The following is a 13450-nucleotide window of genomic DNA, read 5'->3' as shown; positions in this document are numbered from 1 at the left end:
TGCTCAACCCTAACCCTCAACCCTAACTAACCCTAGCTTCATGTCCACATCCCTGCTCAACCCAAACCCTAACCCTCAACCCTAACTAACCCTAGCTTCATGTCAACATCCCAGCTCAACTCTAGCCCAATACGTTTACCAACCTCAATTTGAAATATTGTTGTTGAGTAGAGATATTGAGTTAAGTCAGAATAATACAAGAATAATACATTTATCCATCTCTCAAAATAACAAGTTTACCCAACTGAAAATAATTCAACCAATCAATCAGTTTATCCAACTCATAATAAACATTTAACGTACTCATAATAACTCAATTTGGCTCAACCGTAACTGTAGCCTCAACACTAACACTAAAACTAACCATAACCCCAGCTTTATGTTCAACCCAGGCGTGTGTTAAGTACGACAAAAATGGTACTGTACTAAATGACCAGTTAAAAAAGTTGTGATTACGGTGGCCCAGAGGGCGATTACCGTATATATCGTTTGTGCTGCATGAGTTTTGCGACTATAAATGGTCACACCGATATTGATCAGGCAACACCCACCAAATAGGAACAAATGTGCCTCAAAGGCTGTTGAAAAACGGTGCGCACCGTTTTGAGGAAACATCTGGTTCAGTACAAACAGTCACATAACGTAGCAACTGTTGAAGCAAACTGAACTCAACCTGGCTCACTTCACCCCAGGATTTGGTCAAAGTCATCATTTTGTTAGCATGTTACCATGTACCAGTAGCCAAAAGGATTTTGTCTCATTAGAACATAACAGTATGTGTTCAATAGCATACAGTAGCAGCAATATACAGTTGAAGTTGGAAGTTTACATACACTTAGGTTGGAGTCATTAAAACTCATTTTTCAACCACTCCACAAATTTCTTGTTAACAAACTATAGTTTTGGCAAGTTGGTTAGGACATCTACTTTGTGCATGACACAAGTAATTTTTCCAACAATTGTTTAGAGACAGATTATTTCACTTAGAATTCACTGTATCACAATTCCAGTGGGTCAGAAAGTTAAATACACTAAGTTGACTGTGCCTTTAAACAGCTTGGAAAATTCCAGAAAATTATGTTATGGTTTTAGAAGCTTCTGATAGGCTAATTTACATAATTTGAGTCAATTGGAGGTGCACCTGTGGATGTATTTCAAGGCCTACCTTCAAACTCAGTGCCTCTTTGCTTGACATCATGGGAAAATCAAAAGAAATCAGCCAAGACCTCAGAAAAAATATTGTAGACTACAAGTCTGGTTCATCCTTGGGAGCAATCCACAGTAAAACGAGTCCTATATCAACATACTCTGAAAGCCCACTCAACAAGGAAGAAGCCACTGCTCCAAAGCCGCCATAAAAAGCCAGACTACGGTTTGGATATATTGAAGCAACATCTCATCAGTCAGGAAGTTAAAGCTTGGTTGCAAATTGGGTGGCAAGTAGCCTAGTGGTTAGAGCGTTGGAATAGTAACTGAAAAGATTGCAAGATCGAATCCCTGAGCTGACAAGGTAAAAATCTGTCATTCTGCCCCTGAACAAGGCAGTTAACCCACTGTTCGTAGACTGTTCTCTTGCTACCGCACGGCAAGCGGTACCGGAGCGCCAAGTCTAGGTCCAAAAGTCTCCTTAACAGCTTCTACCCCTAAGTTTTAAGACTGCTGAACAATTAATCAATCAAATGGATACCCAGACTATTTACATTGAACCCCCCCCCCCCCTTTGTTTTTATACTGCTGCTACCCCCGCACATTTACTCAGTACCGGTGCCCCCTGTATATAGCCTCGTTATTGTTATGTAATTCCACTGTGTTACTTTTTATTTTCACTTTATTTTGATTTAGTAAATATTTTCTTAACTCTATTTCTTGAACTGTACTGTTGGCTATGGGCTTGTAAGTAAACATTTCACGGTAAGGTCTACACCTGTTGTATTTGGCGCATGTGACAAATAAAATTAGATTTGACAGGTGCGCCTTGTGCTGGGGACAATAAAAGACCACTAAAATGTGTAGTTTTGTCACAACACAGTACCACGGATGTCTCAAGTTGAGGGAGCGTGCAATTGGTATGCTAACTGCAGGAATGTTCACCAGAGCCTTTGCCAGATAATTGAATGTTCATTTCTCTACCATAAGCCGCCTCCAACGTCGTTTTAGAGAATTTGGCAGTACGTCCAACCGACCTCACAACCACAGACAACATGTATGGCATTGTGTGGGCGAGTGGTTTGCTGATGTCAACGTTGTAAATGGACTGACGGTGGGGTTATGGTACGGGCAGGCATAAGCTACAGCCCACGAACAATTTAATTTGATCAATGGCAATTTGAATGCACAGAGATAACGTGACACGATCCTGAGGCCCATTGTCGTGCCAATTATCCGCTGATATCACCAGAGCCTTTTGTTCAGTAGAAATTGTAGTACAAGTCCATAGCTTGAGCCAAAAATTCCCTTAGCATCAACAAAGTGAACACAGGTTTAACATTTTTTTTATATATATATATATATAAAACTCACAACTTATGCTCTGGATCGGTGTACGACAGCGTGTCCCAGTTCTTGCCAATATCCAGCAACTTCGCACAGACATTGAAGACGAGTGGGAAAACATTCCACAGGCCACAATCAACAGCCTGATCAACTCTGAAGGAGATGTGTTGCGCTGCACGAGGCAAATCGTAGTCACACCAGATACTGACTGGTTTTCTGATCCAAGCTCCTACCTTTAAGGTATCTGTGACCAACAAATGCGTATCTGTATTCCCACTCATGTGAAATTCATAGATTAGGGCCTAATCTATTTATTTCAATTGACTGATTTGCTTATATGAAGTGTAACTTAGTAAAATATTTGAAATTGTTGCATGTTGCGTTTTGTATTTTTGTTCAGTAGAAATTTTAGTACTAGTCCATAGCTTGAACCAACAATTCCCTTAGCATCAACATCAAAGTGAACACAGGTCTAAAAATATATATAATAATTCACAACTTATGTTGGAGGGCTCGTGTGAGAGATAGGGAGAGGTCATACAGCTTAGCTCTGTTTTGCCAGGCAGAGAGAGACGGACTTGACAGCTAAAGTAATATTTGGGTGCCAAGCCGAAACATTACATTCTTTCTGAGCTTGATTTAAGGCAAGTCCTAACAGAACACTTATCAGCATACGGCCTTGGGTGGATCTCAGACCTGCCTCTCTTGAAGACAGGTGCGTGCCTACCTGCACTTATGAGTAATTCAACCTAACATTATGCATTAGGAGTATATTGTGTTATACAGGGCAGTATGTTACTAATACAGACTGATCATTGAGACATTATTCATCTCTGATCAACCTGTGTCACCGTAGACCTTCATATTCACACACACAGAGTGGCTGGATGGATGCATCTTTCACAAAATCACGTACAATGCATAGCACAGGTGTGGAGATATGTGGTAACATTATACAGAGCCTGAGGTTTGGAGGTGGGTGTTTGACTGATGTCAATGCAGAAGGCAGTTCTAACCAATCACAACCAGCCATCTCATCCGTGTAGCTAGTGTAACACAGACCAAAACATGTCAACAAACCATAGCCAATACAACCTTGTTTTCCTCATTTCTTATTCAACTTGAGTAAACAAATCTTTCACATAGAGAAAGACACAATAGGGATGACAGTTTGTCTTTGTAATTGAAACCCATCTCCATACAAGTGTAGTTCTAACCGGCACTGTGGTGACTGGTGCAACTGAAGATGACCACAAGACAGTCTCATAACAGTAAAACGTGCAACAGTGTTGACGCCCCTCTCGCAATCTGACCTGACTAACGGCCATACAGCACAGTGAAGCCACTCAGCCGTCTGATCAGAAAAACAGAAATGGTTTGGCCATGTGTGTCAGTTCTTTCCTCTTAGCTCCCCTTACCGGTAAGTGAGAAACACCCATCACCACACACACCGTACAAATACCACCCCTCACCACACACACACCGTACAAATGCCCTTCACCACATTCACAAGTGTATCTGTCTAAATGGCTGACCCCATTTAGTCGACTTGTCGATTGTTTGGTCGATAGGCTGTTGGTCGAGCAGTATATAATATATATTTTTATGGCAAAAGTGACCTGATGGATTCACTCCTGTCTCAGTGGACTAATCCATTGTGGAGGCCGCGGGGATTGCTCATCAGAATCACCAGTAGTACATTTAATTTCCCCAATTTCTAGTCTACAATGTTTTATGGTAATTTCTGTTAATGCATTCAATTTATTACTACTACAACAGTCTTTTACCATTCTCATTGTCGGAGTGTACATGTTGTTTGAGGATCACACAACCTAGGCTACACTTCTGAGGAACAAGTTTTGGTTTATTTCATTCCATTTAGGAGTTGTCAATTTATTAATTGTAATTTGTAGCGCTTCTGTTAATGTTGAGCAAGGACGAGCACCTGACCATACATACAAGTAGGCCTAGGCTACCTGGCCTGCGCGGAAATATAGGCACGAATGTGCCCATTTGGGGATCTGATAGTATTTCTGATCGTCTTAACTCACCACCACAGTGGAACTTCTGAAAGTAATTTTTTCTTCACCTCAAACAGCGAGTCAACTAAGTCTGTTTTTACATCCATTGAGAATGACAAGGTCATGACAAGGTCATCCTCAACATAGACTATTTGAAAAACATTTTTAGCTCTCTTTCGATAACCACTCAGCATGAAAGGGAGAAAAAAATAATGCTCTGATCCAGTGGAAACTACTTATCCCTTGCGCAAATAGCCAAGAGCTACAGTGCCTTGCAAAAGTATTCATCCCCCTTGGCGTTTTTCCTATTTTGTTGCATTACAACCTGTAATTTAAATATATTTTTATTTGGATTTCATGTAATGGACATACAGAAAATAGTCCAAATTGGTGAAGTGAAAAATGTTCTTGTTTCAAAAATAAAATAAAAAACGGAAAAGTGGTGTGCATATGTATTCACCTCCTTTGCTATGAAGCTCCTAAATAAGATCTGGTGCAACCAATTACCTTCAGAAGTCACATAATTAGTTAGATTGCACACAGGTTGACTTTATTTAAGTGTCACATGATCTCAGTATACATGCCTGTTCTGAAAGGCCCCAGAGTCTGCAACACCACTAAGCAAGGGCCACCACCAAGCAAGCAGCACCATGAAGACCAAGAAGCTCTCCAAACAGGTCAGGGACAAAGTTGTGGAGAAGTACAGTTCAAGGTTGGGTTATAGAAAAAATATCTGAAACTTTGAACATCCCACGAGCACCATTAAATACATTATTAAAAAATAGAAAGAATATGGCACCATAACAAACCTGCCAAGAGAGGGCTGCCCACCAAAACTCAGACCAGGCAAGGAGGGCATTAATCAGAGGTAACAAAGAGACCAAAGATAACCCTTAAGGAGCTGCTAAGCTCCACAGCGGAGATTGGACCACTTTAAGTCGTACACTCCACAGAGTTGGGCTTTACGGAATACTGACCAGAAAAAAGCCATTGCTTAAAACTTCTTTAGGGATAGGGGGCAGTATTCAGAAGTTCGGATGACTAAGGTGCCCAAAGTAAACTGCCTGTTACTCAGGCCCAGATATGCTAGGATATGCATATAATTGGTAGTATTGGATAGAAAACACTCTGAAGTTTCTACAACTGTTAAAATAATGTCTGTGAGTATAACAGAACTGATATGGCAGGCAAAAACCTGAGGAGAATACATCCAGATGTTTTTTTTTTGGAGGTGACCACCCATAATGGCTGTCTATGGGAAAAACAAAGGAAATCCTCCCAGATTGACATCTAGTGGAAGCCATAGGAACTGCAGTCTTTAGAAAGGGTTTCAGCTTGTTTTTTGAAAAATGAGCTAGAATTTGTAGTTTTCCTAGGTGGCTCTCATTTTGACTGTAGTCTTGTGGCGCGTGTGGATGAAGGTGCGCACTTCGTTATTTATCGCCGGTATTGAACACACTATTCTCCGTCTTAAATTTTATCGTTTATTTACATATTAGGGTATCTGAGGATTGATTAGAAACGTTGTTGGACTTGTTTGGACGAAGTTTATTGGTAACTTTTGGGATTCCTTTGTATGCATTTTGAAGAGGGGAACAGGTGGATTACTGAATCAAGCACACCAACTAAACTGACTTTTTTGGGATATAAAGGACTTTATTGAACAAAACGACCATTTGTTATGTAGCTGGGACCCTTGGGATTGCAAACAAAGGAAGAGCTTCAAAGGTAAGTGATTTATTTTCTCTATTTCTGACTTGTGACGCCTCTGCTGGTTTGGAAAATGTTTTTAATGCTTTTGTATTACGGGGCGCTGTCCTCAGATAATCGCATGGTATGCTTTCGCCGTAAAGCCTTTTGAAATCTGACAAAGCGGCTGGATTAACAAGAAGTTAAGCTTTTAAATGATGTAAGACACGTATTTTCATGAATGTTTAATATTATGATTTTTGTATTTTGAATTTCGCTCTCTGCAATTTCACCGGATGTTGTCAAGGTGGGGCGCTAGCGGCACGTCTAGCCCAAAGAGGTTTAAAAAAAATAAGCAAACACGTTTTGCCAAAAGGCATGTGGGAGACTCCAAACATATGGAAGAAGGTACTCTGGTCAGATGAGACAAAAATGTTGCATTTTGGCCATCAAGGAAAACGCTATGTCTGGTGCAAACCCAACACTTCTCATCACCTCGAGAACACCATCTCCACAGTGAAGCATGGTGGTGGCAACATCAAGCTGTGGAGATGTTTTTCATCGGCAGGGACTGGGAAACTGGTCAGAATTGAAGGAATGATGGATGGCTCTAAATACAGGGAAATTCTTGAGGGAAACCTGTTTGTCTTCCAGAGATTTGAGACTGGGAAAGAGGTTCACCTTCCAGCAGAACAATGACACTAAGCATACTGCTAAAGCAACACTTGTGGTTTAAGGGGAAACATTTAAATGTCTTGGAATGGCCTAGTCAAAGCCCAGATCTCAATCCAATTGAGAATCTGTGGTATGACTTAAAGATTGCTATATACCAGCGGAACCCATCCTACTTGAAGGAGCTGGAGCAGTTTTGCCTTGAAGAATGGGCAAAAATCCCAGTGGCTAGATGTGCCAAGCTTATAGAGACATACCCCAAGAGACTTGCAACTGTAATTGCTGCATAAGGAGTCTCTACAAAGTATTGATTTTGGGGGAGGTGAATAGTTATGCACGCTCAAGTTCTGTTTTTTTTTTGTCTTGTTTGTTTCACAAAAAAAAATATTTTGCAACTTCAAAGTGGTGGGCATGTTGTGTAAATCAAATGATACAACCCCCCCCCCAAAAAATCTATTTTAATTCCAGGTTGTAGTAAAATAGGAAAAATGCCAAGCGGGGGGGGGGGGGGGGAATACTGTCGTAAGGCACTATATGTCTGTACGCAGCCCACAGTAGCGGCACTTCACTACCATCTTAATTTGCCTAAAAACTCCCACCAGATCAACATTGGCACTCAAGTGATTACAGTGATAATAGGTCATCCATCTGACTAGGTTCTCCCATGCAGTGAGGAAGCGGAATTAATGAATCTGCAGCAGAGTCTTTGTCACATAGTAAACATGTATTTGTGGAGTATGTGAGTAGACGACAAACATGCATTATTGCAGCACAATGAGAATGGCATCAGTTCTGATTAAAAAGAGTCCCCAGATGAGTATTTGCGAGGTGCCTCTGCCAACATTCCTCAAAAAGCTATCAACACCTAACTAACCTAGTAACAAGTGTCTCCATTCAGTGCAACGGTGAGATTATCACACACTTGAACATGGTTCCTCTCTTTCTCTTTCTCTCTCTTTCTCTCAAGATGAAACTGTGCGCTCTCCTGTTCCTGGAAGTGGGGCAGACCACAGCCCCAGATAACCCAAAGCACACTGACGCAGGAGCGCTGGGCCGCACTCAAACACACACACACTGAGCGACAGAGACTGGCAGTGGCGTACATGTGGTATCCTGTTTGGGGGGAGGCGAGGGAATGCGGGTTGCTGTGGCCAGCAGACCAGCTGAGAGAGCGATGACTCTAAGACAGGTGTATTAAACAAAGGGGAACCAGAAACACACCACAGTCCAATTTACAATAAATCATTTTTAAAAGCCCTTTGTCATTTAGCAGATCCTCTTATCCAGAATGCATACATTTCTTACTTTTTGCAAACTGGACCCCTGTGGGAATTGAACCCACAACTCTGACATTGCAGGAACCAAGCTCTAACAACTGAGCCACCCTAAGTCTGCAGCCTGACATAGCCTTTATGGTTGCCTGTCAGTTTTGGAAACGATTAAAAAAAGAATTGCTTTATTGATCTTTAAAGCAGCCTCTATGGTCCTGGCCTTTGGAACAGTGTGCCGGAGGATTTGAGGGCGGGCCTCAGAAACTGGAGACATTTTTAAGAAGAATCTTAAGACATACCTTTTTAGCCTTGCTTTTACTTAAGGTGCTTTTAGTCATACTATTTAAAAAAAAAAATTATACCATTCTATATTTATTTTAATCAATTAGTCTCATGTCCACTTATTTTATTGTTATACTATTTAATTTGTTAAGCACTTTGAAATGCAAATGTATCCTCTAAGAAATGTGCTATATAAATAAAGTTAGATTTGATTTTTGCCATGGCAGCACTATAGCTATTTCCTCCAGTTTATTGACCCCGCCCCTACCTACATGTCTGCATAGGTTGGATGCATATCCCTGGCCAAGCACAGCGGTGAGCCAAAGTTGTTGGGTACAATACATGTGCTTTACAAGGAACTGCTGAACAAACTTCCTCCCCACCTGTATTATATAAGCATGACTATACTCATCAAATACATTGTGTACTGTCCCCATGTTACTGCACTGACTACACACCTGTCTTTCATTCAAGCAGCTAGAAGGACAATGAACAGGGGAGTGTGTCACAGAGGGGTGCGAGATGAACAGGGGTGAGAGAATGTTAGTGAGAGATAAGCAGGGAAATGATCAGAAGAAAAAGCGAGAGAGATCGATGAGGGAGAGAGAGAGAAAGCGGTAAATGAGGAAGTGAGGAGCGGATGTTTGGGTTTTGAGCTCATTCATTTAAAAACACAGAAATGAAAACAGAGATACAGAAAGACCTGAGAAAACCGCAGTCACACATTGAGAGGTGCACGCTCAGAGGTTTTCCCGAAACTGAGGGGCTCAGAGGTGATGAGAACTGAGGATTAACATCCCATTGACGTATGTACGCACGCACGCACACACACAGACACACTTGGGGATGGTGGGGGGCTGAGAAGCGGCGCTGTCTTTCTGCTGAAATCTAACTTTATCAGACAGACCACAATACAAGTTGGTACCAGCCAGGGAAATGTACTTCTTTACAGTCTACCACTTCATCAAGTAGTTTGACTTCATAAGAACAACACCCAAAAGCCCCAGTGCAACCGCCTAGGTAGTTTGATTTTTTTTTTTAAGTACATTTTTTTAAAAGCCACAAAAAAACGAGCACTGAAATGTAAATGCACTTTAATACTGATAAATCTTAAACATCCTGTGATCAGATTGCAAGGTGTTTTCTTCCTGATTGATTTCAGTGCTGGTCCCTGGGCTCTACATCACATGAAATCATCCCAAGCGGAACTGCCATGGCTCGAAACCCACAGCCAGGTCTGCACTTTCTCGATCATGTGTTTTTTGTAATGGGATGCAAATGACAGTGACACACGGCACTTAAACTACAGGAACATGACTTTGCAATGTCATGCTTGGAAGGACTTATGATTTCAGTCACATGACTATTTTTGTATCGTCCTCGCATTTCTGTCAGTGAACAGGTGAGTGCTCAGGTGTAGCAGGTCATAGTGGGCATTGGTGCGTGAGGTTGGTATTAACATGTGATTGAATGTACCACATCCACACTTTAACCTCTAACATAAGGTGACCAGACGTCCCCGATTTTGGTGGCATGTCCCAGGCTAGTACTAGCAATGTCCCTGATTATCCCCCAGAAAGAAAAGCAACTCTGAAGTTAAATTGAGGCTGATATTTCAGTAATCAAAAGCTGTATGCAATCGGATTTCAATGTAAAATTTGTCTCACCACTTGTATCAAACTTGTTTGCTCCCTTCTATGAGAACATTTGGTCAGTGATACATTGTAACAACCGCATGAACAACCATGGCCATAGCCAGGAAACCTTTCCAACAGCATAGGCTACCAAACTGGGGTGATTCAAAAATGACCACGGTAGGCTAAAATTAAGAAACATCTGAGGGGTTAATCCATTTGTGTTATAAATAATTAACGTATGTGAAAGGACTGTAGCGGAAATGTATAGTTAAAAATAATTCCATGGGCGGCCTCCCGAGTGACGCAGTGGTCTAAGACGCTGCATCGCAGTGCTAGCTATGCCACTAGAGAACCTGGTTCGAGTTCAGGCTGTGAGCAGCCGGCCACGACCGGGAGACCCATGGGGCGGCGCACAATTGGCCCAGCGCTGTCCGGGTTAGGGGAGGGTTTGGCCGGCAGGGATGTTCTTGTCCCATCGCGTACTAGCGACTCCTGTGGCGGGCCGGGCGCAATGCACGCTGACACGGTCACCAGGTGTATGGTGTTTCCTCCGACACATTGGTGCGGCTGGCTTCCAGGTTAAGTGGGCGTTGTGTCAAGAAGCAGTGCGGCTTGGCTGGGTTGTGTTTCAGAGGACGCACGGCTCTCGACCTTCGCCTCTCCCGAGTCCGTACGGGAGTTGCAGCGATAGGACAGGACTGTAACTACCAATTGGATACCACCAAATTGGGGCGAAAAAGGGGTTAAAAAAAAGATAAAGATATCTCATGGAATAATATATATATCTTTTTTCTTCATGTTTTTTGGTGTGTTGTTATCTGGTCACCTTACTCTAATAGTCATCCCAGCCTCCCAGAGACAAGCCTGTCTCTCATATGAAGACTCACACCAACAATGCAAACAGACACAGAACACGACACACACACAGTACAGATCACAGAGGTCAAGTTCAATTCCAGAATCCCCCTCACCCAGTGACACTTTCACTGAGCAGCAGAGCAGAGAATTGACTCCAATAATCATTACGGAGACAGGAAGTGAAATGAAGGTAAAGAATGTGGTGGGGTGTGGTGTGGTAAGGGTACACACAGCACACTCCTCTCTCACCACCAACACCCCTCACAGCCAGGTGAATCATAGACCAAAACAAACAGACTGTGTGACATCTCCTCTCCCTCCAACACATACCTAACTGATCAGGGTCAAATGTTTTGAAATGGAAAACAAAAATGACCTACTGAACTCGACCCAGTCCATAGCGCCTAGCAGGTAGTCAGAGTTAGCAAGGAACCCTCAGAGGGCAACAGTACTAGGCCCTATCTGCTTCATGAGACTAACTGAAGTTCAATGCATGTAGGGTTTTCAAAAACAAACATACGTGTCGCCGTCGTCATCTTGGCACGTCGCCTGGGCAACATCTGCCAGCAGGTGTTCGGTGTGTCCCGTCGGGTAAAGAGAGGACTGGAGGTGAGAGACAGGCACGTTCACAACCAGCGGTGACCTGCTGGGCCAGGAGTAGAATGGGTACCCTGGATAGGGATCTGGGTGACCGAGGGAGGGAGGGGGCAGATCGAGAGAGATGTTTGGTACATTACTGTGAAATAAGGAAATTACAGATGACCCATTGACATGTTTTGGAAGTTTTTAATCAGTTCAATAATTTATCGCTGGAAGGTCTGGCAAAAGTGTTTCTCAATGACTGGGGTTCCAAAGCAAGACTAACCATCACTGCACAATGACACACACACACGTTCTATGAAGGAACATACCACAGAAAAAAACAGTTTGATTCAAAGGCAAATGACCACTAACTGATTCAGAAGTATATTCTCTTTCAAACCAATACCTTTGATTATAGTCAAATTAATACACTTATAACATGACTGTCAGATATGATTACGCATTTTGTTTTGCTCGATTAGGAAAAAAAATAAGAAAATGCGATGGGATAAACTTTGAATAATAATGTCATGGGCTGTACACTTTCATTTTAATATTTTTTTTACGTGTCTTTTGCAAGGGCGACTAACTTACAGTAAGGACGGGGTGCTTGCATTGAACGAACCGGACCGACGCTTTGGTGTCCATTGTCAAAACCGCTGGCGACGGACAATTGTCTGTGTGAGACGGATGCCAGGGAACCAATATTCTCATTGTCGTAGCTCTGTAAAAAAATATTTGGAGGACTCGGTCTGCAGCACAAGTCTTTGTAGGGGGATAAGCGCTCCTCTCTCTCCGGTGGGGTACGTGACTGTTCCGGCGTCTCCCATTCGGTAGGAAATTGACGTTTCCTAAAAGGAAGCCTCGAGGAAGATATGTCCTGTGTTCGTGTGTCTGTTGTGCTGCGCTCACCAGGGTTCGGAGTGAATGGCGTGTGAGAAGTTACAGCTGGGGAGTGTTTTTTCTCCAGAACTGCCGGGTTTCCCGTGTTCACAGGAGGTTTTATCAACGATGATCCACAACGATGAGCCAGCGGCTCCACAGTAGGGCTGGGATTTCCGTTTGGACAGTCATCCTCCGTGAGTGGGGCAGTGGGATACGGCACTCTCACCCGAACGGAGAGACCTTTGCTGGTGGGAGTCCAGTCGGCACCGTTCCCACACTCCCTCTTTGTGGTGCGCAAATCCAGTGGCACTGTGGTTTGAGTCTGGTGACCGTTCATGGTCATGGTCCTCCGCATGAACACGGATCAAATATCCTGGAATCAGCCTCAGGTGTTTGTCGTCTCAAAACATAGCAGTGATTCAAATGCGAATTCAATTTATGTTTTCTATAGCCTAGGCACAGTCTCCTTCTCCACGAAAGTATCCAAATGTCGTTTTGCATTTGGAGTTTAATAATGTAATTTGCCATGCCAATACAAGAATGGCTCGAGGCTATTCTCCAGTGTTCCTTTTGAGAATTTGTGGACACTGATAATTTAAATAAATTAAAATCACACAACTGACTCGTAAATGTTTTGAATATGATAAATAAGACTTTCGAATAAACTAACTGACGGTAACACACCTGCAATATAACTGCAGGTAGGCAAGTGAAGAAAATCAGTAGGCTATTATGTTCCTCCTTTTATTGCAACGAATCAAATAGTCCGTAAACTGTCTCTCTCTCATTCACATAACCAAATCCGTGAAACTGGGGCTTTCCCTTTCGTATAAGAATTAACTCTTTACCTTCCTGTTTGAAAACTCAAACAGTGCGTTCTGACGGTCTACTTAAAAAAAAAAACAACACCTTTAAGATATTAAAGGTTTATTGTAACCTATATAACTTAAGTGTTCAATGTTAATTAAGACAGATGATTGATTTAATTCACTTAATGTTAGAATTCCTGTTTTACCCCGGTTTAGGCTATGGATTGACCTAATATGTCAACGATGCCAAA

General features: G+C 42.4%; 1 protein-coding gene across 1 annotated transcript; it reads right to left on the bottom strand.

Annotated features, from left to right (window-relative positions):
• Positions 1 to 11427: 11427 nt before the first annotated feature.
• Positions 11428 to 13162, bottom strand: LOC120047230. The gene is made up of 2 exons (XM_038992759.1): positions 12100 to 13162; positions 11428 to 11606 (listed from the first exon to the last, which is right to left on the bottom strand). Exons 1-2 carry the CDS (start codon positions 12743 to 12745, stop codon positions 11428 to 11430), a joined length of 825 nt encoding a protein of 274 aa, XP_038848687.1. The 5' UTR covers positions 12746 to 13162.
• Between the last annotated feature and the right edge of the window lie 288 nt (positions 13163 to 13450).

This window comes from Salvelinus namaycush, chromosome 5, assembly GCF_016432855.1.
Source record: "Salvelinus namaycush isolate Seneca chromosome 5, SaNama_1.0, whole genome shotgun sequence".
Classification (NCBI taxonomy): Eukaryota; Metazoa; Chordata; class Actinopteri; order Salmoniformes; family Salmonidae; genus Salvelinus; species Salvelinus namaycush.
This window is presented reverse-complemented; position numbering and strand designations above follow the sequence as displayed.

Coding starts and splice junctions, on each gene's coding strand:
- LOC120047230 (XM_038992759.1), bottom strand. CDS start 12,745: ATGCGGAGGACCATGACCATGAACGGTCACCAGACTCAAACCACAGTG. Junction 11,607..12,099: donor GCAAGCACCCCGTCCTTACT/GTAAGTTAGTCG, acceptor TCGGTCACCCAG/ATCCCTATCCAGGGTACCCA.